Raw genomic sequence first — 27,691 nt, forward strand, 5'->3', positions numbered from 1 at the left:
TGGGAAAAAAAAATCATTCTGACTGATGAATTATTTTTGTTATCTTATTGCCATCACCTATTAAGAACAGGCCTCTTTTTCCAGTGTGTGCCTTTGGTGTACAATGACAGTTGCATTCATATAGTGATTGCTAATTTTGATGTATTATTGGTATAGAATCCTTATAACAATTAAACAAAGGATCACCACCGTTTATTACTTTGCATTTAGATGTGTTTCTTGTTCGCTGCCCTGCTGACAGAGCCTTCCAACAAGTCCTCCAAGTCCTTTGTTCGTGGCCTTCAGTTCTGCGTTCAACACAGTGATCCCTTCTCTACTGCAGGACAAGCTCTCCCAGCTGGGTGTGCCTGACTCCACACACTTCCTGTCTGACAGGAAGCAGCATGTGAGGCTGGGAAAGCACATCTCGGACTCCCGCACCATAAGCACTGGTTCCCCCCAAAGCTGTGTCCTTTCCCCCCTGCTCTTCTCCCTTTGCACCAATAGCTGCACTTCCAGTCACCAGTCAGTCAAGCTTTTGACGTTTGCAGACGACACCACCCTCATAGGGCTCATCTCTGGTGGGGATGAGTCTGCCTACAGGTGGGAGATTGACCATCTGGTGAGCTGGTGCAGCAAAAACAACCTGGAGCTTAACGCTCTGAAGACAGTGGAGATGGTAGTGGATTTCAGAAAGAAACCATCCCCACACTCCCATATCACCCTGTCCAATTCCCCAGTTAATACTGTGGAGTCCTTCCGCTTCCTGGGAACCGTCATCTCCCAGGACCTCCAGTGGGAGCTGCACATCAGCACCCTCTTCAAAAAAGCACAACAGAGGATGGACTTTCTGCTGCAGATGAAAAAAATTTAACTTGCCAAGGATGATGATAGTGCGCTTTTACACCTCCATTATGGAGTCCATCCTCACCTCCTCCATCACCGTCTGGTACGCTGTAGCCACTGCCAAGGACAAGAGCAGGGTGCAGCGTGTCATCCGCTCCACAGAGAAAGTGATTGGCTGCAATCTTCTATCTCTGCAACAACTGTACGTGTCCAGTGGCGGTTCTTGCCCATGTTGCCGCCCTGGGCGAAATTACTGCCTTGCGCCCTTCCGTGTTTGAAGAAGACTATATATTTTTTTTTATCATTTGTTATTATACGTTTATTTATATAAATAAACATAATTATTTATGTATAACAGCTTTCATGTGGAGAAGCAGCTTCACAGCAAAGTCTTAAAACAGCAATAAAACAAACAAAATGGATAAACCCAAAACAGTTTCCCATATTTCCTCATAATAGTAAAACCAGAGGATTGATAAAACAGTATCAGTCAATAAAACCAAGGTTAAAAGAAATACCAGTGTTCACACACATCCCCATATTAACTCATATTCCTTCATCTTCTCTGTGTCTCTACATTGTGCACTATCTAATAAAGCAGAAATTTCTTAGGGGCACTTCATCAGACTTGTGAGGGTATCAGAGGGGAAAGTCTCTCCTGATGAACTAGGCTGTGTAGACTACAGTGGCATGTAGCTACATGTCCTCTCAAGGGGCAGAAAGCAATACACTTGCTTTTCTGACCTCTCACTGCAATTGATACATAATCCACCTCATCAATTACAGGTGTGAACTAGAAAATAAATTGAAATTAGTCAACTTTTAATTCTTACATAGCCTCCCAAATAATATTCTTGTTTTTCAAACTTTTTATTTTTTGTTGTTTTACTCTGTCTACCATTACTACCATTGCTTGCATGTATGGTGACCAGTAACCCTGTTGTTTCATTTTCTTTAACACCTCCCCCCTGGCACAGTGATCTACACTGTGCACTTCGGAGATCAGAATGGTCAATAGTGTAACAGGCGCCACCTGATTCCTTTGGTCAGTTTGTCCCATTCTTCTTCAAATTTCTCACATTTTGTTTTTATCATAGAACACCGTACAATGGTAGTCAAATAATGACTTAGAGGCTTTTGGGATCTGGGCCTGGATGTATTTCCCCCATTTCTCTAACACCTACGTTACTGGTGTAGAGATGTCCCCCAGCCAGTAAATCTTGGCTTTTTCCGCTTGATTTCTCATCATCATCTGATAATCCAGGCCATTCTTACTGATATAAACTCCCAAAGGAGAGCACCAGATTTTAATTTTTAATTCACATGTTGTTCAAACCGTCCCAGAGCACCTTCCATGCTTCTCACAAATACATAAACACAATAAACACAACAAACACACTTTTACAGAATTTGCTGGCAGAACCTGCACGTGTAGGTTTCACCCGGGACCTCCCCCTCATAAGCTCCTCCACCACTCCCTCTCCTCAACAATGCTCACTTAGTTTTAGCTTCAAATCTTCTTAAATCAATAGTTCATTTCGAGTGCATCCACAAATACTGAGACTTCAGCCGTCACCCCCCGCAACTAGTGCACTGATGTAGGTTTAATTTTAACCTACCTTGTGCTGCAGCTTGTTCAGTGACCTCGGTGCGGGATGCGCTGACCTCCCTCACAGCTCAGGATCCAGACTCGATCACGTTGGGGTCACCAATTATGTCATGGCAGAAAGTGGTGGTTCAACAAAGGAATCAGATGGTCGAGACACAGGTGTCAGATGGGGAATCTCTTTATTCACAGTGGCCCTACTAACAACGTAGATCAGAGACAATTCTTCCAAAAGCCCACATTACATATCATGCCATCACTTTTTATACCCTGGGTGTGTATTGGTTATGCGTTGTTTTGGACAGTATCTTATGACATTTTGGTAGACCTAACTTCCCATTAATGGGGGAACATTTCTTGACCTCGCTTATCTTGGAGCTTCCTCTGATTACTCCACATCATGAGTGTGTGTGTGTGTGTGTGGTGTGCTTGCCTATTTCCCAGAATCTCCAAATGTTTCCTACTCATGTTCTTAGCCTATACTTGCCTTGTTTTGGTGTCAGTACTGATCATAATGGCTTGGCGATCACACCTTTCCTGTACTTGCCTTGTTTGGTGCCAGTACAGGTCACGATGACCTGGCTCTTACACTTTTCCTGGCGCCCAAACAAGTACGTGACCTGGCCTGCAACTTAGACCCTGCCACACTACTACAACAGCCTCCTGGAAGCCCTGAGTTTATCAGAGTTTGCTGACAATGTCAGACAAAATCCATAGATCATCTTTTTTTTTTTTTTTTTTTTTTTTTTTAGCAGTTATTCTTTTTATTTATAATTCTTTATTTAACTGTATCTCTTTTTTGTTAGTTTGTTTTTATCTGTATTCATTTCTTCTGTGTAATGTTACATTTTGTTTAACTTTAAAGCACACAGCATTGCTTTTCATTGTATGAAATGTGCAACAGTATATAAATGAAGTTTATGTTTTTGATTGATAGAAGCTCAGAGAACTCATTAATAGCAAATGCATTATTTCTAATGCAGATGCCCCGCTAGTCCCGCTGGTGACACTAGAGGGAAGGGGTAATGAAGGCACTTAGACTGCCAGGTTTCATCCTCTAGCCAGCATGAATGTTGTAGCCCAAATGTCATGCCGATGTTAAAAATCATTTGAGACATAAGTGTGCAAGTATCGCCTGCTGGTGGCGCTAGGGTAAGGTCATGGGGTCATGAAAATTGACAGCCTTTTCACCCTGTAGCCAACATGAATCTTGTCACTAAATTTCATGGTGATCCACTAAATAGATTTTCAGATGTGGCCCGTTGGACCAAAGCGCAGACTGATGAGCCAACACTGTGACGTTTCAGCACCCACTTGCAAGCAAGGATTGATTTAGATGTAGAATCCATTTTCAATGTCATATCCATGATTTTACCAAAACCCCTTGCCCACAAGAAAAAAGAAAATCATGATGATCCTTGGTAAGAGCCTGTTCCCTACAGGCAGAAAAACAAACATCATTTTATCGTTCTGTTGACTGTTTTTCACAAGATGTCTGGAAAAGAATTATAACACAATTAATATTTCCCAATATTGGACTATGCTGATATTATTTATGGTAACACCTCTGACACAAATCTCCGTCCTCTTAATGTATTATATAACCGTCTTTGTAGATTTGTGCTCAGGTGTCCGTATAGAACCCATCATCGTCTAATGTATGAGTCCTTGAACTGGCTCACCCCCAAGTCCAGAAGGCAACTCCATTGGTCAATATTTATTTTCAAATGTACCTGTTTCAATCTCCCTTCATATTTGAAACAACTTTTAATTCCTCTCAGTTCACAATACAGCCTACGGCATATGGATCATCTGTTTCTATTTACACCTAGAATCAGCAAAGAAATCGGTCGTCATGCATTCAAATTTAAAGCTCCATCAGATTGGAACAACCTTCCTTCCTCACTTAGGTCTATCACTTCCTTTCATATCTTCAAAACATCTTTAATTACGCATTTTCAAACATCCTGCTCTTGTTTCTGATGTATCCTACCTTTTCTCTCCAGGACTCACTCCATTCATACTTATTCTCTTTTGTCCACTGTACAGTATATATGTGTGAATTTGTGTATTAATATGTACTGTATACTTTACTGGTGTATTTAAGCAGTATTTATGGGTGTGTAAATGTATGCTTATGTGGACACAGGCCTACCTCTATTTTGCAGAGGGATTTCTGATCATACTCTGTCTGTGTAATACTGGCTGGTGGGGGATGGGGGTGGGTGTTTAGTATTTATTTATTTATTTATTATTATTATTTTTTTTATCTTTGTACTGTTTGTCATTATTTGTAAGGACCCCCTCGAAAATGAGATGGTGCATCTCAAGGGGCTATCCTTGAAATAAAGAAAGAAAGAAAGAAAGAAAGACATCAGAAGTTCACTGTACATCCATGTGCTAGCTAGACAATAGCTCACTTTTAGCAGCTAAGTAAACGAATAAATGAAACACGTTACTGTTTGTTAGTTGTTACTTATTGTTTAATATTGTGTTGAAATATTTTCTTTCAATGTATGTCTTAGTTATAGCCCAAGGCAGGATGTTACTAGGAGGAGTTCCACAAATCTGGATTGTGATCCGTTGTCGTGTTTGTTGTCTGGCAGAGGAATCGGTCCCCGGCTGCCCACTATGTCATCGTTATGCAAATATTGTTTCCATCTCCCATTTAGCAAATTGCCTCTTTTTGGAAAAAGGCTAAACACCACCTCAAGTGAGTGTAAAAACTTTTTTTGTGAAACTGACATTTTTGCAAATTTTGCCATTTGCATCAAATGTTTTTCATGTGATACTCCAATCTAGCTCCCAGGCACCTGTAAAAAAATAGAGTTTATTTGTGTGATTTAAATTGCAAATGGAGTGAAATAGTCAAATGGGTCCACAGGGCAGTGACAGCTTTGCTGACACAGGAATTTCCTGTCATTTCAGACCAGAGCGCTGAGGAGAAGGAACACATATGGAGACAAAAGTGCAAAAGAGGGAGCAATGGAGGAATAAACGGGAATATTTCCTGGCAGTGGCAGGGAGTGTGGTGGGCTTTGGGAATGTCTGGAGGTTCCCCTATCTCTGCTATAAAAATGGTGGAGGTGAGTTGTACATTACACTGAACATGCACAATGCTATGGACACTTTTTAATATAATTTCTGTTTGACAAGGGAGATGTAAATAAAGTGAAGCAGATGAATTAGAGAAGGATTTTTACCCTTTTAGAACGCTGAGATGTGGATTGTGCAACAGGGGCTGCAACTTAGTATCAGGATGAAGAAGATGACCCAAATATTTTTCACATTCAGCTGGTATTATTTAAGTGTTGTGAGTTTACAATAAAAAGTTGAGCTCATTATTCACACTAATCTAACTGATCTCAGTTCCTAACACGTAAAAGGTAAAAGTCAACGCGATAAATTATTGTGTGTAATTAACTTATGCAAAGTAAAAGACATATTTGTGCATAGTTCAACCAAAACAATCAAATTAAGTCAGTGGATCCTGCTTTTGTTGGAAAATTATGACAGTCTGGATGGTTGATTGGCCATTTTCTCAAAAAAAAAAAAAAAAAAAAAAAAAAAAACTTAATAAAACCTTAAAAAAATTTTGAGGACTGTTTGTCCTCAAACTTTTACTATATTGAAATATTTCATGTATTATGTCTAAAACTTAACAGGTTTTAATTTGTGTAAGCTTTCCTTGATATATTGATATATCAGCTGTGGAGAAATTACTGGCCATGCATACATTCTTGAAATGAGAGAGCAGTTTGCCATCAGAAAAAGAAGTTGCGTGTCGGTTTGTGTAGTTCTGACATTCATTGGAGATAAGGTAACTTAATCCAAGGTAAGGTAAGGTAAAGTGTACCTTTACTGATCCCCCACAGGGGAAATTCATATCTTGCTACACAACTGGAAAGTGTATCACTGCTAGATAGGTGGTGTTCAGTTTGGCCAAGCATTTGATTTGAACGTCTGGCTCACAGTATGTTTGCCATTCTGAGGACTTTTAAAAAAATGTTATGGTTATACTTTATTATGGTTTGTTTATAGCATTTTGCTGCCCGTACATGAAGATGCAATGTTTCCAGCTGAACTTGTTTTGGCAGTGACCTTGTGTGCTGACAACTTTCTGTCTGTCTACAGTGTGGTGAAAGGGAAAGATAGCTAAGGAAGGTGTACGGCCCTTGTGAGATGCACAAAAGAATAGAAAACAAAGGCTTAATTTTCAAACTGTTCAATATGTTAACTGTTGTTATGTTTGCAACCTTGACCCCTGAAACTGTCTCTGGGAACCAGTAACCAATGGAACCACAGCAGGGAAACCATTAACATTTACTGAAGTCTGCCAAACACACGAGTTCCTGTTTTGGAAATGTGTCAAGAAGATTACAGGCACTGAAAATGATTACATTCAACGTGAAGAATGTCTGTGGTGGAATGAGAATTAAATATTTGAGGTTAATTATAATCTTTCAAACATAATGAATTCAGTTTTCCCCATAAATGTCTTGAAAGTAGCAGCTGAAATGAAGAAAATCAACAAAATAATGTAAACAATGTAACAATAACGATAAGAAATTGTTCAATTTCCTTTTGTCCCATGCAGCAATAGAGCAATATTGTACTTATTACTGTTATTGTTTTTGTTTGATTATTTGTTTGTTTTGGTTTGTTCTAATTAGGGCCCAAGCCCTACCAGTGAGACGCTTCTATTGTTTTTGTACCGTTTATTTTTATTAGGACCCGAGCCCTCCAGAGGAGTATTACACAAAACCAAGATAAAAGATTAAGCCGGGATATGTTAGTTATCCTGGCTGAATTTAGCCTCAAGTTGGTTGCATGAAAGCAGGTCAAACTTAACCTGGTCAAGTTGCTATGGGGTCATTCCATGTCATTTCACCAAATGGCCCATGCACTTGGGTCTCAAAAAATTCTGAAAAATTCACCAGTTGTTCCTTATTTATCCAATAGGCACACTGTAAAATTTTAGTTTGCTCGGATGTATACTTTTTGACATACGGCCAATTTAGTGAGGGGAGTATGTGTCAATTTTGGCGCAATTTTCCCGCGTCCTTATTTTTCCTCCATTTTCAGGTGTCAATATCTCAGGAACTACACCACATAGGAAACTGAAATTTGGTACGATAATACACCTCTACCAACTCTCTCAGAATATACAAAAACATCTGTCATACATCCTAACTGGTAGGCATGCCAGCCCCTCAAAAATGGAAAAAAAAATTACGTGGGTTTTGTGGTTGACCATGTTTGGGCCTTCAGAAAACAACTTTGCATTTGCTCCAGCTTCTTGATTTTTTCAGAGCTTTGAGATACATACATGGACTGTTCAAAGCAGTAATGGTTAGTCAGATATATGCATCGGTTTCTGGATGGCAGCTTCTCCAAATCCAAAAAAAAGTTTTCATGTCACATTTTCATTGGCCCATAACTGCATGTGGGAATGTCTTAAAAAATCTGATCTCTGTTTTAATTTAAAGTTCAAAGCTTGCTCTTTCTTGGAATATAAAACATTTTTTCTTTATGCAAGTTCTTCATTTTTTTTTTTTTTTTTTTGTTATCCCAAACATAGGGCTATTTCACCACTCGCGAATATTGAAATTCCTCAATATTAGACCATTGTAGCTTGCTTCTGTGTGTTATATTCATTTATTGTTTGTTATTTGGTCATTATTAACCTAAAATACAATACAAACAAAGAAACCCAACAGATTCCCTCCTGAGCATGCTCTTGGCGACAGTGGCGAGGTAAAACTCCCCTTTAACGGGAAGAACCCTCAGGTAGAACCAGACTCAGGGCGGGCGGTCATCCACCTCTACTGGTTGGGTGGAAAGGAACAGGGAGATAAGGACAAACTAGGACAAATGACAACAACAGAACACCAGAGCATCCTGGTGCTTTACTGTGCAGCAAAGTGCCCATTCTGTGCTCATTCTTCATTTTGCAAACTTTACAAATTGAGACCAGTTGAAAAATTGCAAGAATTTGCATTTTGCACTGTTGGATCTTAAGAACGTTCTAAGTAGAGCGTTATTCACTGTCAAAAAGGGTATTGTTTTGACATTGCTTTGATGTGGAGGTGATTGGGTTATTAGATACAGTTTTTCTTGTCTTATTAAATACCGCTTAAATACTGTGTAATAAAAACATTTAAAAAACGTAACAACTGAGCTATATGAACTCACAATAATGTGGTGTCTTGGGCTACTCACTCTATTTTGTTGGTTGGGTTGACTGGTTTTACCTTGAACTAGAGAATGAATAGAGAAGACAGAAGACGGTCCTCAGCGTGGTCCTCAACAACAGCCAGCCCAAGCAAAGCATGGTTAGAGGAGTAGTTTAGTTTTCATTGGTTGAAAGGTTGGTCAGTTTGTAAACAAGGCAGAACAGGGTAAGGAGTCTCAGATTCAGAGTTTGAGCATGTAAAGAAACACGTTTTAATAAATAGGACAGGTTTTTACTCCACACAAATGTTCATAACACAAACAATCATGGCAACTTGAGGCAAACTCAAAATTAATGAATAACAACCACAATTTCCAACCAGCAATTTCTTTCATCTGCCAGATTCTCCTCCTAATAAGTTTTCCTCATCAAGCTTCTCCCAGGTCTCACACATGCATTTCTCTGTATGCAGGTGCATTCTTGCTGCCATACTGTTTCTTCGCCGTGCTTGTTGGTGTACCGGTGTTCCTGCTGGAGTCTGCGATTGGTCAGTACACCCAGGAGAGCACCATCACCTGCTGGAGGAAGATCTGTCCTTTGGGTGAAGGTAAAGGCATCTGGAATTGTGGTTTAGTCAAGATACTCTCATCAACAAAATCAAAAAATATCGTCAATCATAAATTTAATAGGTTTTTAAATCTCAAATAACAAAACCATCATAGAAAAACTAGTATTAGTATAAAACATTATACTAATAAACATTAATACAGATACATACAAAAAAAAAAGGGTCAGCTCAGTTCGTCAAAGGACTGTTAAAGCTTGTGTAGGTAGTTTTTTAGAGTGGGCAGACTGGTGTCAAAAATTTGAACTGAAACAGCTCAAACAGAACCCACCTGAAATTCATCACCTCATCCACGCCCCTCCCACACGCATGCACACTAGTACATGTGGCTCTGATGGTGATGCAGTGAGGAAGCAGAAACTGGTGAGTTATAGCTAAGGTAAGCTAAGGTAAGCTTAATTGCCAGGAGGCTGGCATGACTTTTTCATTTGGTGGTGCTACAACCCGAGGTAGCCCAGCTGCCAATGGGTAGTGGTTTCCTAAAAATTTTAAAAAGTATCTTTCGGTAGTGACTTAGCAACTGCTTTCACTTCACAATTGTCACCACAGCACCACAATTGTAACAAAGGGCTCTGGACATTCATCAACACGGGAAACAATTTAATTTTAATCAGTTAATGTTAATGGTTGGAAAATCACCCAGTCTGGCAACATTTCTTGGACGTGATATTTTCTGCCTCCGATCCAGTTATCTTTGGTATGAAAAAGTGGCATGGAAAAGCTGAACATATTACACAGATGCCACCATCAGGTGGAGAAAAGTATGGCCTTCAGCACACAAAGACTGTAGGCAGCACTTTTTCTTTAGTCATCGCATTTAGTCAACAGTACACAAGGCTTGATTGGACTGAAATTGTAATGCTTCCTTGAGGTGACTGGTTGTTTGATTTGTCCCAGTGGGATTTGAACAAATGAGATTACACTGCCTAAAGCAGCCCTGAAGAGTAGCTGAGAAGAGTAGTGCATTTAATTCAGACCCTCTAATGGTGGTGGTTTATCAGAATTATGAAAAGTTACCTACACAAGGTTTATACACTGGTCAAGGCAGTGGTGTTTAGGGCCACCTTCATGTGTACGTTACAGTGGTTGAGATGTTAGAATCCAGATAGCTTGGGAATGGTTTCCATAATGTTAAACTGGAAATTTGAAAGGAAAGGCTGGTGAGATACAGGGGATTGAATTAGACTGCTAAAGGACATAGCCTCTGACTTGGGTTAATTTAAAATTTACTAAACAGATTGAGTATATTAATAAAAGTTGGGGCTAATGTTTCAGGAGAGAGAAATATCAAGACATCATCTGCATACAGACTAATCTTGTACTGAGAGCCCGATCTTGCGCCAGAGTCCCTAAACCCGTTATTTGGGGATTTAGCATTGCGCAAGAGGCGTTACCCCGCAAAAGTTGCTATCTTGCGCACCTGCCGTTATCTGTAAAAGACTTGCGCTACCCGTTACATTATGCATAGGTGTGTTTTGGGTGTTATGCCAGTTAAACCAATCACTGTGCCAGGTGCCATTGCCTTTAAGGGCAGGCTGCGCTATCCTAAATCCGCAAACCAAAACCCGTGATGGAGAGAGGAAGGTAGATTTTCTCAGAGGTTCAACTGAGGCTAAAGCAAGGTGGCTTTATATATATATATATTTTATATATTATATTATAGGCGAGTTAATTCGGGAGGTGGAGCCGCATGTGCACGTCCACATGTGTCCAAGTGAACGTGTCACAAGGTTGTACTGATTGAGTAAAATCCCCAGGCCACACCACACAGACACAAGAGGCAGCGGTGGAACTAGCCTATGTGTAAACTAAATTATTGACAAGGTAGACTGGGAAAATAAAATATTAAGAATAAAAATACAGCACAGTGCTGGCTTATGATAAAACAATAAAACACACTGGCATAAGTGTCCAAATTAAAACAGTCTTTCCTCTAAACAGTCTATATGAGTAATATACTCAGTGCATTCCAGCAGCGTCCCAGTATCAGTCCGACCGCATGCATGGCGTGGCTCTGTCGGGGCGTGCACTGAAGCCGCCTGGGCACACTCTTGTAAAAGCCCAAATGGGTTAGCGGGTGGTCCTGAGCACCCGCTATCCGCTTTCCCTAAAGTGTGTGCTCAAGATAGCAATTTTAGGGATAGCACATAAAACACGCCCACGGACACACCTCCAGGCGCAAATAATGGAGTCGGCATAATGTATAGCGGGTAGTGTGGGCACAAGATACTGTTTAGGAATAGCGGAAGCTCCTAAATGCGCAATTCACGGGTAGCGGGTAGTGACAGCGGGTAGCGGGTGGCACAAGATAGGGCCCTGAGTCTCCACTATTGTCATGTTTCACTGTCTGTTAAGTATTTTATTTTCTCCCTCATGTTTCATGTCTTGTACTTCCTGTTTTATTTTGTGATCTCACCCCTGTCTCTGTTCCAGGTTCCTGTCTGCCCCTCCCCCTCCTCATCTGTGTTCACCTGATCCCTGATTGTGTCTCCCACACCTGTGTCTAATCACTCACTATTAGTCCTGCTTATATTCCCCCTTTGTCTCTTGTCTTGTCACCAGTTCATTGTAGCTCTTGCTCACATACCAGCATTATTTCACAGCCATAGTCATAGTCATAGTTCTGAGTGCATGATCCTTGCCTGTTTTCTGACCTTGCCTTTACCTCACGTTTTTGGACACCTCTGCCTGGTTTTTAATTGCCTGCCTGTGTACCGACCTCTGCCTGGTAATAAACCTGCTTTTTGGATTTCACTGGTCTGTGTTGTGCATTTGAGTCCTGCTTTCCCTGTGCCATGTCCATGACAACTATAAGCACTGATGTTGCTGATCTAATAGCGTTGACAGAGGAAAAGAAGGTACAAACCAGTCTTGCCGTCTGTTATTATGGGAAATGAACTTTTGTGTTGAGAACGCTGTACCTACCAGAACAATTTGCTGCTATTCCAACAACAAATCCTGGGTGACCCCTGACCTGAAGGCCCTAATCAACGAAAAGAGGGCTTTTAGTTCTGGGGACAAAGAGGAGCTGAGGAGGACACAAAAGGAGCTTAAGAGGAAAATCAGGGAGTGCAAGGACAGCTACAGGAGCAGGATGGAGGAGCGACTACAGCAGAACAATGTAAGGGAGGTCTGGAGAGGACTGAGGACGGTGTCTGGCCACAACAAAGGCTCTGGGAAAGGCCCCACACCAGGAGACGTGGAATGGGCAAACAAGTTAAAGCCGGACAGCATCGGCCCCAGACTGCTAAGGGACTGTGCTGACCAGCTGTGTGAGGTGTTGTCATACATCTTCAACCTGAGCCTCAGGCTGGAGAGAGTCCCAGTCCTGTGGAAGACGTCCTGTGTGCTTCCTGTACCCAAGATAGCTCACCCAGGCAGGAGTTGATGATGCTGTAACCTACCTCCTGCACAGGTCCCTCTCACACCTGGAAAATAGCATGAGTTATGTGAGAGTCTTGTTTTTTGATTTTTCATCCGCATTCAACACAATACAACCATCACTGCTCAGGGGAAAGCTGGAGGAGGCGGAGGTCAGCTGTCACCTGGCTGCTTGGGTTATCAACTATCTAACCTGCAGACCACAGTATGTGAGGCTGCATGACTGTGTGTCTGATATACTTGTATCTGCAGCCCAGGTGTCCCACAGAGGACAGTGCTCTCTCCTTTCCTGTTCACCCTGTTTACATCTGAATTCACACACAATACAAGTAACTGCCATTTACAGAAATTCTCTGATGACACGGCCATTGTCGGGTGCGTGTCTGAGGGGAATGAACAGGAATATTGGCAGGTCATCAAGGGTTTTGTCAACTGGTGTGAGCTAAACCACCTGCACTTGAACGCCAGCAAATCAAAGGAGATGGTCGTGGATTTTCGGAGAAAGGTGCCTCCAACAACACAGCTGAACATCCTAGGTACGGACATTGAAACTGTAGCATTATACAAATCCCTGTGTGTTCACCTAAACAACAGACTGGACTGGGCGGACAACACTGATGCCATATACCGAAAGGGACAAAGTAGGCTACACATGGGGGGGCTCAGAAGGGAAGCTGATTAAGAAAGCGAGTTCTGTCCTGACGTGCCCTCTTGAGTCTGTGGAGCAGGTGGGAGAGAGAAGAATGTTGCATAAACTGTCATCTATAATGGACAACTCCTCCCACCCCCTGCATGTGACGGTAAGCACCCTGGAGAGCTCCCACTGCGGCAGACTGAAACACCCCCAGTGTAAAATAGAACATTTCCAGAAGTCTTTTATCCTGATGGCAGTCAGACTTTTTAACAGCTCCATGTAGTCTTATTGTTGTTGTTGTTGTTGTTGTTGTTGTTGTTTCTACTGTTATCATTAAGTGTCAGTCACATGACACACAGCCATCCACTGTAGCACTTTAACTTTAATTTTTTTTTTTTAATCTTTTTATCTATCACTGAACACTTTTTAATGTTATTTTAATGTTATTTTATACAGCAAGCAGAGCACAGTTTCTTTTATGCTTTTCATGTAATTTATTTATTGTTTGTCTGTCCTGTTTCCTCTTTATGTTGTGCTGCTGTGATAAATGAATTCTCCCCTCAGAGATGAATAAAGTCTACCTTACCTTACCTTACCTTACCTTGCCTTACCTCAGAAATGTTTGCGTGACAAAGAAATTGAAAACTGTCCTTTTCTCATCTGTGATAGCTATCAGGTCAGAGAAAAAAAAAACTTTCATAAATTGAGGCATTATCTATCTTTCCTGAACTGTAAAGATTTAAGTAATTAAAAAACATCATGCATTATCTTGTGATCATACACTTGATTTCAGCAATAAATGTGATAGACTGAGATTCAGATCTTTTTACTACGTACTTTTTGAGATACCAATTTAGTGAGGGGAGTATGTGTCGATTTTGGTGCAATTTTCCCGCGTCCTTATTTTTCCTCCATTTTCAGGTGTCAGTATCTCAGAACTACAACACATAGGAAACTGAAATTTGGTACGATAATACAGCTTCCTCTTTCTTGGGATATAAAACATTTTTTCTTTATGCAAGTTCTTTATTTTTTTTTTTTTTGCTATCCCACACATGGGGCTATTTCACCACTCGCGAATATTGAAATTCCTCAATATTAGACTATTGTAGCTTGCTTCTGTGTCTTATATTAATTTATTGTTTGTTATTTGATCATTATTAACCTAAAATACAATGGCCGTTGCACCAGAAATGCATTTATTTTCATGAACTTTTTTACCAAATCTCTTAAGCTGCACATTCATACAGTTTGGGTTTTCACTTCCAAATTTCCACAGTAAAGTACCCATTCTGAATTTCACCATACATAAAATATGCTTAAAATTGACTACTTTACAAATTGAAACCATTTTGGTGTGATTATCTTCAAAATTGAAAAGTTGTAAAATGTCACACAGTACTATGCAGTAAAGTGCCCATTCTGTGCCCATTCTTCATTTTTTCAATTTTGAAGATAATCACACCAAAATGGTTTCAATTTGTAAAGTTTGTAAGATGAAGAATGGGCACAGAATGGTCCCAGTTTGTCCTTATCTCTCTGTCTCTGTCTCTTTGTCTCTCTCTCTCCCCTTTCCATCCAACCGGTTCAGGTAGATGACTGCCCGCCCTGAGTCTGGGTCTACCTGAGGGTTCTCCCCGTTAAAGGGGAGTTTTACCTTGCCACTGTCGCCAAGGGCATGCTCAGGAGGGAATCTGTTGGGTTTCTTTGTTTTTGTTTTTTTAGCATCAAATCACAACAAAGTTATCTCATGACGCTTTACAAGTAGAGCAGGTAAAGACCACACTCTAAAAATTACAGAAGAAAAACAAACAAACAAACAAAGAAGCAAATGACATGGAATGACCCAATAGTCATAATACAGGTAGCCTGTATGTCTTGTGTTGGCCTAACTATCCTATCTGTGTGTTTTCTTGTGGTATGCTGCAAAGCATGGTTGGCTTGCATTCAGGCACAAGAAAACCATGCATACACTTCCACCTGGATACACCCTTTGGACAGAACTTGCATCGGCCTCGTGTCTCACTGTAAAGTGGCAAATGTCCGCAGTTGTCATAGCGCACATCTTGTGGTGGATCTTGGGCTGCGTGGGTGTATTTTCTCTTCTGCGGTAACATTGGTGTTGGTGAGGAGGAAGCTGGTCTTCCAACTTTGGCTGGCTTCCTGACATGCATCATACTGTGGGCAATCTGTAGTGGGACAAGTCACAGTGTGTATAACATATTACACTCAATATTACAATATTACACACAATACTTACATTCATACTTATGTCTGTAACATGTTAAGTCTCTGTAATATTTAGCCACAAAAGAATGTGACCATACAGTATATTTCCATTCTTTAATTTTCATTTACATATTCAATTTACTTTCATGACATTCATTTCAAACATACATACGTACATACAACATTTTGAAAGAAAAAAGTGCTATCACATACTGCCAGGTGAAACCTTTTGAGAGGCACTGGCTTCTCATTCAGCAGGCCGCAATCCCTCTTGTAGACCAGCCAGGAGTTTGAGACAGAGAGGTCAAGGATGTACCCGAATAGGGGAAATTACCACCTCCTTGACTTTGCTGGGGTCTTGTATAAGTGAACGAGTATATCGGAGAGATCAATCCCGCCCATATGTTCATTGTAGGCGGGAATGACTGATGGGCATTGGACGGGGCTCATCACTTTGGCCTCTTTGTTCCAGCGTGTCACGGTCATAGCAGGCTGGACTCCACAGGCATTGCTGAGGAGGGTGACACATTTGTTGTCTGCCCATTTGACTGCAACCACACCTTTACAAGACCTGTAGTCAAAGGCTCCATGCCCTTTCTTCATCAGCTGTTTGTCTGACATCAAGGGAGCTCCACCAGTTCGATTTTGCTGAACAGTGCCGATGCACTTGACACCCAGTGCTGAGTGCAGGTTCTGGATCAAGCTGAAACTGGTGAAGTAGTTAGAAGACGACTGAAAGCCGTGGCTGAGGGATTGTTATGCACAGTGTTGTCACCAGTTTGGCCCCCAAGCGTAGCTCCTGCTCACGCTCACTTAGAGCAACGTTGAAAAACGTGGATGATCCTTGGTAGAGGAGTATGTCGTGAATGATGCCAGAGGAACTGGCCCGGCAGAACGATTTGGAGCCCCACTTATCTGGCTTGTTGGCAATATACTGGCGGAGAGTACCAGTCCATGTGCCCTTGTATGCCACCATGACCTCATCCACACTGTGCTTGTACGTGGTGGACGATTGTCACGAATTCGCGACAAACCACTTCTGGTCTTAATGCAGCCGAGGTGGTGTATGTATCCCACTGATGCCTGTTGATGCATATTGCATATTGCATACCAAGAATTGTATTGGAAGCACTCTACCGCCACCTAGAGGTCAGAGTGTAAAATACAGCCGGTTGCTGAAACAGGAAGTGGTCACTCGGCAGAGCGCACGAATTGGCTGCTAAACTCAGCAAATTGTCCAAATTTGAGATAAGTTTGCTAAGATAAAAATACACACCAGCGTATTGGTTGCTTCTACTGCTGATATATCAGAATGAACTACATGTGATGAAAATTGCCTAAGTATTTGCCGATTTCTGGTTTGTTGCGTTTTCGCGACATCAGGCACTAATGGCTGCACATGAATAATATTGTGTGTAGGTGCAATATTGTAGAAATTCGAATTCCTGTGCATATACATCAAATGTTATGAATATATAAGTATATTCCCATACATATACTTGAATGCTTTGCAGTACATAAATATAAGTATCTTTATTTGATTGTAAACAGTAGCGGTTCCCATCGGGGAAATTGCCAGCGCACGGGGATTGGGTGGGGGGTGGGGGAGGGGGTGCGCAAGGGAAGTAATTGTAAATCTGACGTTTGGTTCAGTGTGCATTTCAGTCATCACCATTTCACAGGTCAGATGCATGGGTGAAAAGGTTACAGGACAGTACAGAAACATGTTGTTGTTCAGTTTCAATGCCTGATGCCGTATGTCGCAGATGCCTGATGTCGCTAATTAGCATCATACCTAAATTTATATCTATTGTATGTGCTATATTCAAATTAACAATCTCCACTTAATTTAGCATCTGCTTGAAGGCAAAAACACAAACTAATTAAAAAATTAATTTTTTTTTAGATAATTGTAAATAAATTCAGGCAGTAAGGGGTTAAGACACTGCTCACAACGCTTATCAAAGAGTGGGCAGATTTTGAAAAATCGGTCTGGACTGCTATTGCAGTGCTGATTGTCATTGAAATGAATAAACTGGCGTAGCAGTTTAAATCGATTCCTGGACATGATATCAGCAATCAGCTGATGAGTTGTATTCATTAATGCACTTAAGAATATTCATGTTCTGTCTTTATAAAAATTGTTCTGTAAATAGTTTGTTTACTATTGTGATAAAAAAAAAACCAAACAAACAAACAAAAAAAAAAAAACACTGATCTGACGCTCAGTTCTGAGGCTGTTCTATAAATAGTTTTCCAAAAAACAATAGCAGCAACTTCTGATCAACCCGTATCAAACTAGGCTGGATGACAACGACTTGGACGATTTGGCTTTGACTGGATTCGGCTGTCCCATCAGACTGACCGCTCACCTGAAGTTTCTGAGAAGTGTCAAAGAGGAGTAGTCTGCTTCCATGTGAATGAATGGTACTGCAAAAACTGTACTTACTGTAAGGGAGAAAATATGCACTCCAAACATAGAGCTTTTATCTATCTTCTTATGCCCCTTTTACTTGCCCTGGGAATTCCCACAGTTGTTTTTTGCTCTTGTGTACATTCACCCAAGAGCTAATGCTAATGCTGCAACTCAGCTGATAGCTGATGTATCACACAAGCTTTCACCTGTTTGTCCTAAATTTTTTGTTGGTGATTTTAATTATGTCCGTTTAGATATAATCCTGCAGACATATGAACAATACGTGAACTGCCCCACTACTCAGAAAATTTCAACACCAGATCTGTGCTATAACAACAGTGTATGTTTACTACCAACATACAAACCACACTATAGATGTCTGGAGAGAAAGGACAGGCCTGTGAAAAACTGGACAGAGGACAGCATGGCCTCCCCTCCAGGCTTGTTTTGACTGCACTGACTGGCAGTGTTTCTTTGATGCTTGTGATGATAATATAGATGAACTTTCAGACATTATCTTGTCTTATATTGCGTTTTGTGTGGATTGTGCCTCTAAATGACTAAGGCTAAAGCTAATTACAAGAAAAAAAAAAAGTGTTCTGATAACATCTGTGGATGCACTTTGCGTCACTAAGTTGACCAACTTGGCAAGGTTTTCTCTAAACCCTTTCAAATATGCGTCAACCACTGTCAGTTGCCTTCTATTTGGAAAACAGCAACCCTAATTCCTATCCATAAGGTTAAAAACCCCAGGGGATTAAACAAATTCAGACCTGTTGCACTCACATCCCTGGTGATGAAAAATCCTTAGAGAATTTTAAAGGAAGAGGTTACCTCTCTGGTTGTAGGCAAATTGGATCCTCTTAAATTTACATATTAGACGGGTAAAGGTGTGGAGGGTGCCAAACTTTTTACTCTTGGCAAAGTCTATAAAGACCTGGAGAAACACAAATCTTATGTCAGACTTTCATTCACAGATTTTTCTTCAGCTTTTCATAAGATGCAGCCTCCTATTCTGATAGAACAGGAGGCTGAATAGAATAGAATTCTTTATTTTTTAATTTTTTATTATTCTATGCTCTCTCTCCTCCAGGTATTGGCTATGCTATTATTGTGATCCAGCTGTTTTCTCGACTGTACACTATTATCATGGCCTGGTCTCTGTTCTACCTTGGCTCCTCCTTCAGTGAACCACTACCTTGGGCTACCTGTAATAACACCTGGAATACAGGTAAGTATAGAATATGTATAAAACAGTGGGATTATCTCATGATATGATTTAATATGGGACTTCCCAATTTAATGCAACCAGGAAATATTGTAATGGATAAAAGTCTGATGTCAATGACCTATAATAACAAACAAAAAGAAGTGAGATAAGATTATCCTTTATAATCCTTATACACACACACACACACACACACACACACACACACACACACACACACACACACACACACACACACACACACATCCCAATTTTCTCTGATCTTTCCTAATAATTGTACTGTAGTCTGCATAGTCTGTTTTTATTCTTAGACCCCAGATGGCCACACCATGTACACATATTAAACATTAACAAGAGTTCTGTAAACAGTCTGTAATTTCCCTGCTTATACCATATCAGTCCACTTTCCTGATGACACAAACTATGCATTGCTTTTTGAAAGATGTATTCTGTGTTAACTGTAAAATTTAAATTGCCACCCAAAAAGGTTTCTAAATATTTAAATTCCTCTACTGCTTCAACAGGCTGATCATTGATCAGAACAGATGGAAAATAATGACAGGCATTGTGATGACTCATAATAACCAGGTCCTTATTGTTAATTTTTTTTAATAAAGAGGCCACTGTCTTCACACCACTTAGTAAGCTCACCAATATGGTGGACATATGTAGACTGATCAACTGTGTCCCCTGTCTGCATAAGAACGACTAACTCGGTGTCATCTGCATATTTATACAACTGGCAGTTTGAATTCATAATTTGCATGTCATTAGTGTATAGGGAAAACAAGACTGATGAGAGCGCACAACCTTGACATGTTCCTGTATTTAGGATGATTGTATCAGGAGTAACACCACTGCACCTTGCTCTCTGTGGTCGATCTGTTGGGATCTCTTTAATCCACTGTATAACATGGCTGTCGATGTTAATGTCACAAAGCCTAATCAAAGTATGTTTCTACATACAGGTAAAGCTGGAATGAAATCTAAAAACAAGAGTCTGGCATAACTCTTACACTGCTGTAGATGCTTACCAACAGTATTCATCAGTGCCAATGGTGTGTCTTTGATACCTCGGCCCTTCTTATATGTAAACAGTGAAGTGGGTCATACCATTTATTGAGAGATGTTGAACGATAATTGACCCTTAATCTAAGGCCTTCCCCCCCGGCCCGCTGTTACTAGGTTGGACAAAAACCAGCAGGAAGGAACACCTCTCCATCCACTCGCATTGAAAACAACGTGATTTTCAGTTGCCTCATATTGATACTTAATGAGTCAATTCTTACTTTAACCTTGGTCATAGTAAAAAGGAACATCTCTAGTATAGTGAGTGGGTAGAATGTGTTATTTCCCAAAACTGGATATAAACACATTAGCTAACTCAGCATGGCAGGTGCTGCTAGCTGCCTCCCACCCACAGAATTACCTATAGAGTCTATCTGTGACCACTTCTGGAAAAATGACTCACAAATGTCAGATAGATCACCAACTGCTGCATGGATGACTGTGTTATGGTGATAACAGAAACCTGGCTGCATGAAAACATCCCAGAGCACACCTTTTAACCATTTTAACGTGAACGAAATAGCCTTTTGCAGCCAAGAAGTTCTGGAACAGTTTTGTTGTTGTGGTTTCTCTGTGGTGCTGCTCGGAGCTCCGTGAAGATTAAACTATTTTTCTTCCAGCGAAAAAACACGCTGAACCCATTCACGAGATGTTCCTTTTCACAAAGACACAGTTTAAAATAATCATTGAATGAATTAAATATTGATACAAGGCGACTGAAAAATACACTTATTCCATTGTAGTGAATGGAGGCGGAGGCTCTACTGTCCGACTCCTCAGATAGGAAGGAGTGGCTACACAGAAGAAAAATCGCTGATTGGTCAGTCAGGGACAATTCAGGAGCCAGATAAAGGGTCAATTGACTATGACACTCTCCATACATTTTCATAGAATGCTGGTCAGTGCAACAGGTCTAAAAATCACTGGGCTCCATTGCTCCTAAAGACAGGAATCCATTCATCTCTGTTTTCCATAATTTTGTTGTGTTTTTGGTTTTGTTAAAGAGTAACTAAACTCAAACTTTTGGTTGAAGTGCCTCTTCCTTGGAAATGCCTTTAGAAAATGAAATAAGTATCAACAGGGGCACAGATGGGAGGGGGTCTAAGCCCAGTTACTCCTCCATGCCCCCTCCCACAGCAGTCGCCACCCCCATTCTCCTACACTGTATATTTTGGTTGTAAACACACAGTCTGGTTGTAAGACGTATAATTTTTCCATACTGCTTCAGTGTATTCAAGTCCCTAAATTTGATTTTTGGCGTATTAGTATGGACAAAGATTATTATGATATTATTTCCTGAAACAGTGCTAAAATGCTTGTGCAGACACAAATCAGCCAAAACCTATCAGTGTGGGTGTGGCCTAATACTGTCAATTGGCTGCAGAGTCAGTTGCTATGCATATTTATAACAAAGAGTAGAATTCAAACACTTTGCACTAAAATGTCAAGATTTTGACCGGAACTACTGAAACCCATATGTTTATTTTCAGCTGAAAAAAAAAAAAAGTAGTTTGGGAGTTTAGTTACTCCTCAACTGGTTTTCTCAAATATTGTGAGGCTTTGCACTTAAGGGGTACTGTAATAAACAGACTACACACATCTGCCACAACTGGTCAATTTCAACTATCATCTAACAACAGCACAACTTTGGGTTCATATTAACAGACAGATGTGTGGAGCTCACCTCTCCAAACTGGACATCGGAACACAACGCTAACCGGGCAGGAAACTGGACACATGAAACCGTGACCAAGTCTTCAGTGTCTGAGTTCTGGGAGTAAGTACATGTGAAGATGTAAAGCTTCACCAGAGGTTTCACATGAGCCCTGGCAGTCATGAGGTGCTGACAGGGCTGCTAAAGCCTCCTGCAACAAGTAACACAACCCATGACACTGACTGCCATTTCAATGCCAGTCCAAGACATTCTGCGGTCAGTTATTTGTAGACCAGTGTCACGACATGGTCAAACTGGAGTAACGTCACTGTTGTGTTCCACATTAATTCTCTTCAAAGAAAGGCTTACTGCCGTTTGGAGGATTACTTATTATCACAGTGCAGTCTTGCGTGTTGATAAAAGTGAGTTACACAGTAACTAGACCCCAAACCACTGTGAAACCTGACCTCTAATGGTGAAAAGTTGGATGCCTGCTCTGTGCTGTCAGGCGACGTCACAATAATGTACAAGAGTTGGTGACATCACCACCTCTTGGTGACATTACCAGATTATTAATATACACACATTCACATTTATATGAACAGTCACATAGAAAGAGCTCCCCTAAAGCATCAAGATTCATGGTGTCATTAGGACTCAGTTATACACTGAATAGAAAGACTTTGTTTCTGACATTGTTAGCTAAAAAAGGACTAAACAATCAAATATGAAAATATACAAAAGAAAAAGCAAGTATACCAGTGGTTCACAGTAAGCAACACAGTTTTGCCCACATCTAGATAACCGTAATAGGGAGGCCACAACCCCCTCAACAGAGGACAAATACTAAAACAGTATTGATAGTTACTATGGGGAGGCAAGAACAGCAGCTGCAGGAACCTGTGAACACACAATAGGTTATCCTACAGCATTACAATAAGTGAGCAGATCAGGTGCTACAAAAGCACCCTACTTACCAATCTGAGATTGAGTGTAGGACTGACCCATATGGAGCACAACAACAAATGTGCACAGTGTAGGGAAAGCTGCCCATAGAAACACACGTTAGTATCTCATCAAACAGACAAAACTCTGAAGCCAGACACAGTGACCTTCCTCAACTGACAACCCACAGCAAGAGAGTTAACCAAAGGCAGCCTAGGAACCAGTGTTGCATGCTGGCTGATAAACTAGCCTCTTTATATACCTGTTGTGAGCCATAAATTGAGACATTGGTCCGTGGGTGGAGCTGCTACCTCACACACACCTACCTACAAGGGTTGCAGGCCAGGAGTGGGATTTTAGAAACCTATGAAGGGCAATGTTCCCTGTCACGTGTGTGTGTTTCTTTTTGCTTGAAGGAGACGAGTGCTGGGCATGTCTGCAGGTCTAGAAGAGGTGGGCAAGGTGAGCTGGGAGCTGGTGTTGTGCCTGCTGGCTTCCTGGATAGGCCTCTACTTCTGCATCTGGAAAGGGATCCGCACCACTGGAAAGGTCAGTGCACAGGAGTGTGCAGGGGTTCATTTCTCATCCAGATGAGGTTTGCTGTATAAAAAGTGAAACAAAAATGGTCTTGCCACAATCAAAGACCAAGTGTTCTCTTTAATGAAGCTTGCATAAAAGGAGGGAAACAGACACAAGAAAATCTGGGTATTTGTCTGAAATGTGAAAATGAGGGTATATCTTTCTCTAATAAGGTTACTTTGGTGGCAGTGTCTTTGGTTTTCTTCTACTTTTAGAACTTTCTTTCTTTAAGAAACCTTTACCAATCACTAAGGTGGTTTTGCGAGGTGAGGTAATCTCTCACCATGTGCACAAAGCACAAGTATCATGAGGAAACACTAACTGGTAAAAACCCCCAGTGAGCTGCTGGTGAAACTGTCCCACTCACCTCTTGTGTGACATTTCCACACTCCTTTGTGTGTAGGTGGTGTATTTCACGGCTGTGTTCCCCTACGTGATGCTGGCCATCCTGCTGGTCAGGGGTTTGACGTTGCCAGGAGCCTGGCAGGGCCTTGTCTTCTACCTGTACCCAGATCCTTCACGCCTGCTCAACCTTCAGGTGAGACAAACATTAACATTTTTTTTTTCTGTCAAATTCCAACACAGTGTTACACTTGCTGGGACTGTTGTAGATGGTTTGTCATGCATCTGAATATTATTGTCCAAACAAGTCAAGTGGACAAAAGGAACAGACAATCCAGTGTTGCTCGCAGGCCGGTCAGTCTAATTTTGCTAAGAAGCAAAATTGCTAAAAAGCAAAATTAGACAAAATTAGACATTCTCTGCACACCTGCATAGTTCCATCGGATGGGGTCTCTGGTTTAATGCTCAAAACGAACAAACAAATGAACAGAGAAATAGGTCGACACTAATATATAATCCATCTGTGAGATATAAAATATTGATTGTCTTTGTACCCATTTGACTTCATGTATGTTTTTTTCCTTGTCATTCTGCAGGTTTGGATGGCAGCATGTTCTCAGGTCTTCTTCTCCTACAGTCTTGCAGCAGGATCCCTGACTGTAATGGGAAGCTACAACAAAGCGTCAAACAACATTTACAAGTAAGCAGTAGGACCAGTAACTCAAGGAATACATGAATACATCAAAAATGTAAAGCACTGTTTTGAATCGATACTAGAGGTGACATGTTAGTATTGTAATAATAAGTGCTGGTTAAAATTTGGATAAAATAAGTATGACAAGTATAGTCATAAATTAGTCAAATTCCATTTTCATTTTAAGCATTTAACTGTAAAATTCTTTTTTTTTTTTTTTTTTTTTGTGCAAGGTGCAACAATGCCACAAGTCAATGTCATGTAAAAGAGATCTGTGACTGAACCTGATTTTGCAGCTGCTAGAACTGTGGTGTTATTTAAAGGACAATTGTACTGTTTTCAATAATAGAAGCAGTGTATGCATGCAGTGTAATAACTGCAGTAAGGTTGCTTTCAAACCAGCCATGATCTGTGATGCATTTAGCCCCAAGGTGTGGTTTGTTTGGGCCGGTGTGAACACCCAGGTTGAGAGGGCTGCTGTAAACCTTTGATCATCTGTTCCATAGGAAAATATTCAGGTGCTATTGGAAAAGGCATTGGAATGGGCTTTCATTGTTTTGTGTTGTTATTTTTTCTACATAGAAGGTTAATATGTTGACCAAAAATAAGTGAGCATGTCTCTTTGGTTTACATGCCTTGACAGGCTTTTATTTGAGCTGTGTGAAAGCCAAATGAACAATTAAAAAAGTAACATTGAATCAAACAAGTTGTTAGTTCGGACAGTGCAAATTGTTTATTGGGTGTGAAAGCAACCTAAAACATGCATTAACAATGGTGGTCTTTTCAGACACTTTCATTCAGTTATTTCACTCAGCTGTTTGGTGAGCTGTGTGTTTGTGCATACAGGGACAGTCTGTGGCTGTGTGTGCTGAACAGCGGCACCAGCTTCGTGGCCGGATTTGCTGTCTTCTCTGCCCTGGGCTTTATAGCCCATCAGCAAGGAGTTCCCATTGACATGGTGACCGAGTCAGGTACTATGATCCGCTCTCTACAGTACACATCATAATTACATTCCCTCCATTCACCAAGTAAAACAAATGCATCTGACATGATCTTTACCAGCTCTGGTTAATTTCAGTCTTCAATCTCATTCTCTCTTTCTCCTTCTCTCTTCCTGTGTATATGTTGCCAGGGGCACAAATCCGACCCCACTAGTGGGAGGGTCAAGTCCTCACCAATATTAACCAATGTACAATATAGAATGCACATGCTGGAATAGCTGCACACTATACACTACACGTCACCAGTCTGCGCCCTCTTTGGCCACTGCGCCTACATAAGCAGCCTTTTAATTATGTTGGCAGACTCCAAGGCAGGGATACTCAAACACCTGAACCTGGGGGCCACTTTAGGAAAATGGAAAGGGACCAGGGACCAGCTGATAAAATGACAACATTAATGATACTTGATTACTTCTCTCTTTCATTTGTTTTATTTTCACCAAACATATCAAAAGGTAAGTGCAATGATAGTCTTTTATAGCTTGGATTTTAATTTCTATTATGTCCACAGCACAGTTTGTAATCAAATGAATTTGCCGCATTTTTCCGCAATATTGAATAATTCTGAAAATGCAATTTGCACATTCAACACAAACAACTTTTTACATGAACAACAAATGTACATGAATAGCTTTCTGTACATCTGTCTGCTGTCAAGTTGGTTAACATATATATCTATATATATCTATACATCTATATATCTGTATCTATATCTATATCTATATATCTATATCTATAGATATATAGATATAGATATACAGTACAGGCCAAAAGTTTGGACACACCTTCTCATTCAATGCGTTTTCTTTATTTTCATGACTATTTACATTGTAGATTCTCACAGAAGGAATCAAAACTATGAATGAACACATGTGGAGTTATGTACTTAACAAAAAAAGGTGAAATAACTGAAAACATGTTTTATATTCTAGTTTTTTCAAAATAGCCACCCTTTGCTCTGATTACTGCTTTGCACACTTTTGGCATTCTCTCGATGAGCTTCAAGAGGTAGTCACCTGAAATGGTTTTCACTTCACAGGTGTGCCTTATCAGGGTTAATTAGTGGAATTTCTTGCTTTATCAATGGGGTTGGGACCATCAGTTGTGTTGTGCAGAAGTCAGGTTACTACACAGCCGACAGCCCTATTGGACATCTGTTAAAATTCATATTATGGCAAGAACCAATCAGCTAACTAAAGAAAAACAAGTGGCCATCATTACTTTAAGAAATGAAGGTCAGTCAGTCCGGAAAATTGCAAAAACTTTGCAATTTTCACACCTTCTCATTGAATGAGAAGGTGTGTCCAAACTTTTGGCCTGTACTGTATATATGTAGATATATAGATATATATCTATATATAGAGATAGATATATATAGATAGATAGATAGATAGATACATCCTTAAAGGCCCCATGGCCTGAAAAATGCAATTTTTGTTGTTTTTGCGTGATAGTGAAGGTCTTGGGGCCACATAAATACTGTCCCATGCATTAAACCTGTGATAAGTGCACACAGCCCGTTTTTTGAAACTCTCCCTGTAAAACGAGCAGATTGCACTTCCGTTAGTTCATGATGTCATGAAGACGGTGACTCCACCCACAGCTGGCCTCTGCTCCCCAGGCAACAAGCTCTCAAGCGAGCGAACTTAGCCAGTCCAACTCCTCTCCCCAGGCAACAAGCTCACAAGCTAGCAAACTAAAGGCTGTATTATGCTTCCGCGTATGGGGGCTGTGCAAAGCACGCATTTCCTACGCAGCGCGTGTGTGTCCAACATACCTCTGCGAAACACACTGAGCAATTCTCCGCCCACCAACGTAGACCCTGTGACGTATGGTCGCTGCTTTTCCTGTTGTTGTGCCAGGATGAGTCGTATAGGTGCGGGTACTTGCGCACCTCCTCAGCCAGGCATTCTTCCGTGAGATCCAGCATTCTCCAAAGTTTTCAAACACAACCGACGAGTCGAGACACAACAGTTGTTTTAAAAACGGCGCTGCCGGCCAGCACAACAACAGGATGTGATGCCGGTTGCAACGAAATGCCGGAAATGATGTACTTCGGCGGACCAATCACAGCTCTTGTGGCTCTGTATCTTGTGGGTCTGTATTAGAGTTCTCATATTCTGCCCGAACCCGACCCGACCCGACCCGACATTTTCGGGTTGGGTCGGGCCTAAAATTTACGTGAATTGGGCGAGTCGGGTCGGGCTTCGGGTTCTGTGGGGGATTTTTTTTTTTTTTTTTTTTAAATAAAAAAATAGAATTATGTGTTCTGCTATTGATTATGACGTT

General features: G+C 40.8%; 1 protein-coding gene across 1 annotated transcript in view; it reads left to right on the plus strand.

The window, feature by feature from the left end:
- The first annotated feature begins 5,387 nt into the window (after positions 1-5,387).
- The window catches only part of LOC115363817 (sodium- and chloride-dependent GABA transporter 3-like), a 37,409-nt gene continuing 15,105 nt past the window's right edge, over positions 5,388-27,691 (plus strand). The window contains exons 1-8 of the mRNA XM_030058136.1: positions 5,388-5,517; positions 9,079-9,213; positions 18,985-19,122; positions 21,853-21,964; positions 23,203-23,335; positions 23,769-23,903; positions 24,304-24,407; positions 25,248-25,372. Of these exons, the coding sequence (XP_029913996.1) occupies positions 5,388-5,517; positions 9,079-9,213; positions 18,985-19,122; positions 21,853-21,964; positions 23,203-23,335; positions 23,769-23,903; positions 24,304-24,407; positions 25,248-25,372 (1,012 nt within the window). The remainder of the gene's footprint in view (positions 5,518-9,078; positions 9,214-18,984; positions 19,123-21,852; positions 21,965-23,202; positions 23,336-23,768; positions 23,904-24,303; positions 24,408-25,247; positions 25,373-27,691) is intronic.

Source organism: Myripristis murdjan, chromosome 8 (assembly GCF_902150065.1).
Source record: "Myripristis murdjan chromosome 8, fMyrMur1.1, whole genome shotgun sequence".
Lineage (NCBI taxonomy): Eukaryota > Metazoa > Chordata > Actinopteri > Holocentriformes > Holocentridae > Myripristis > Myripristis murdjan.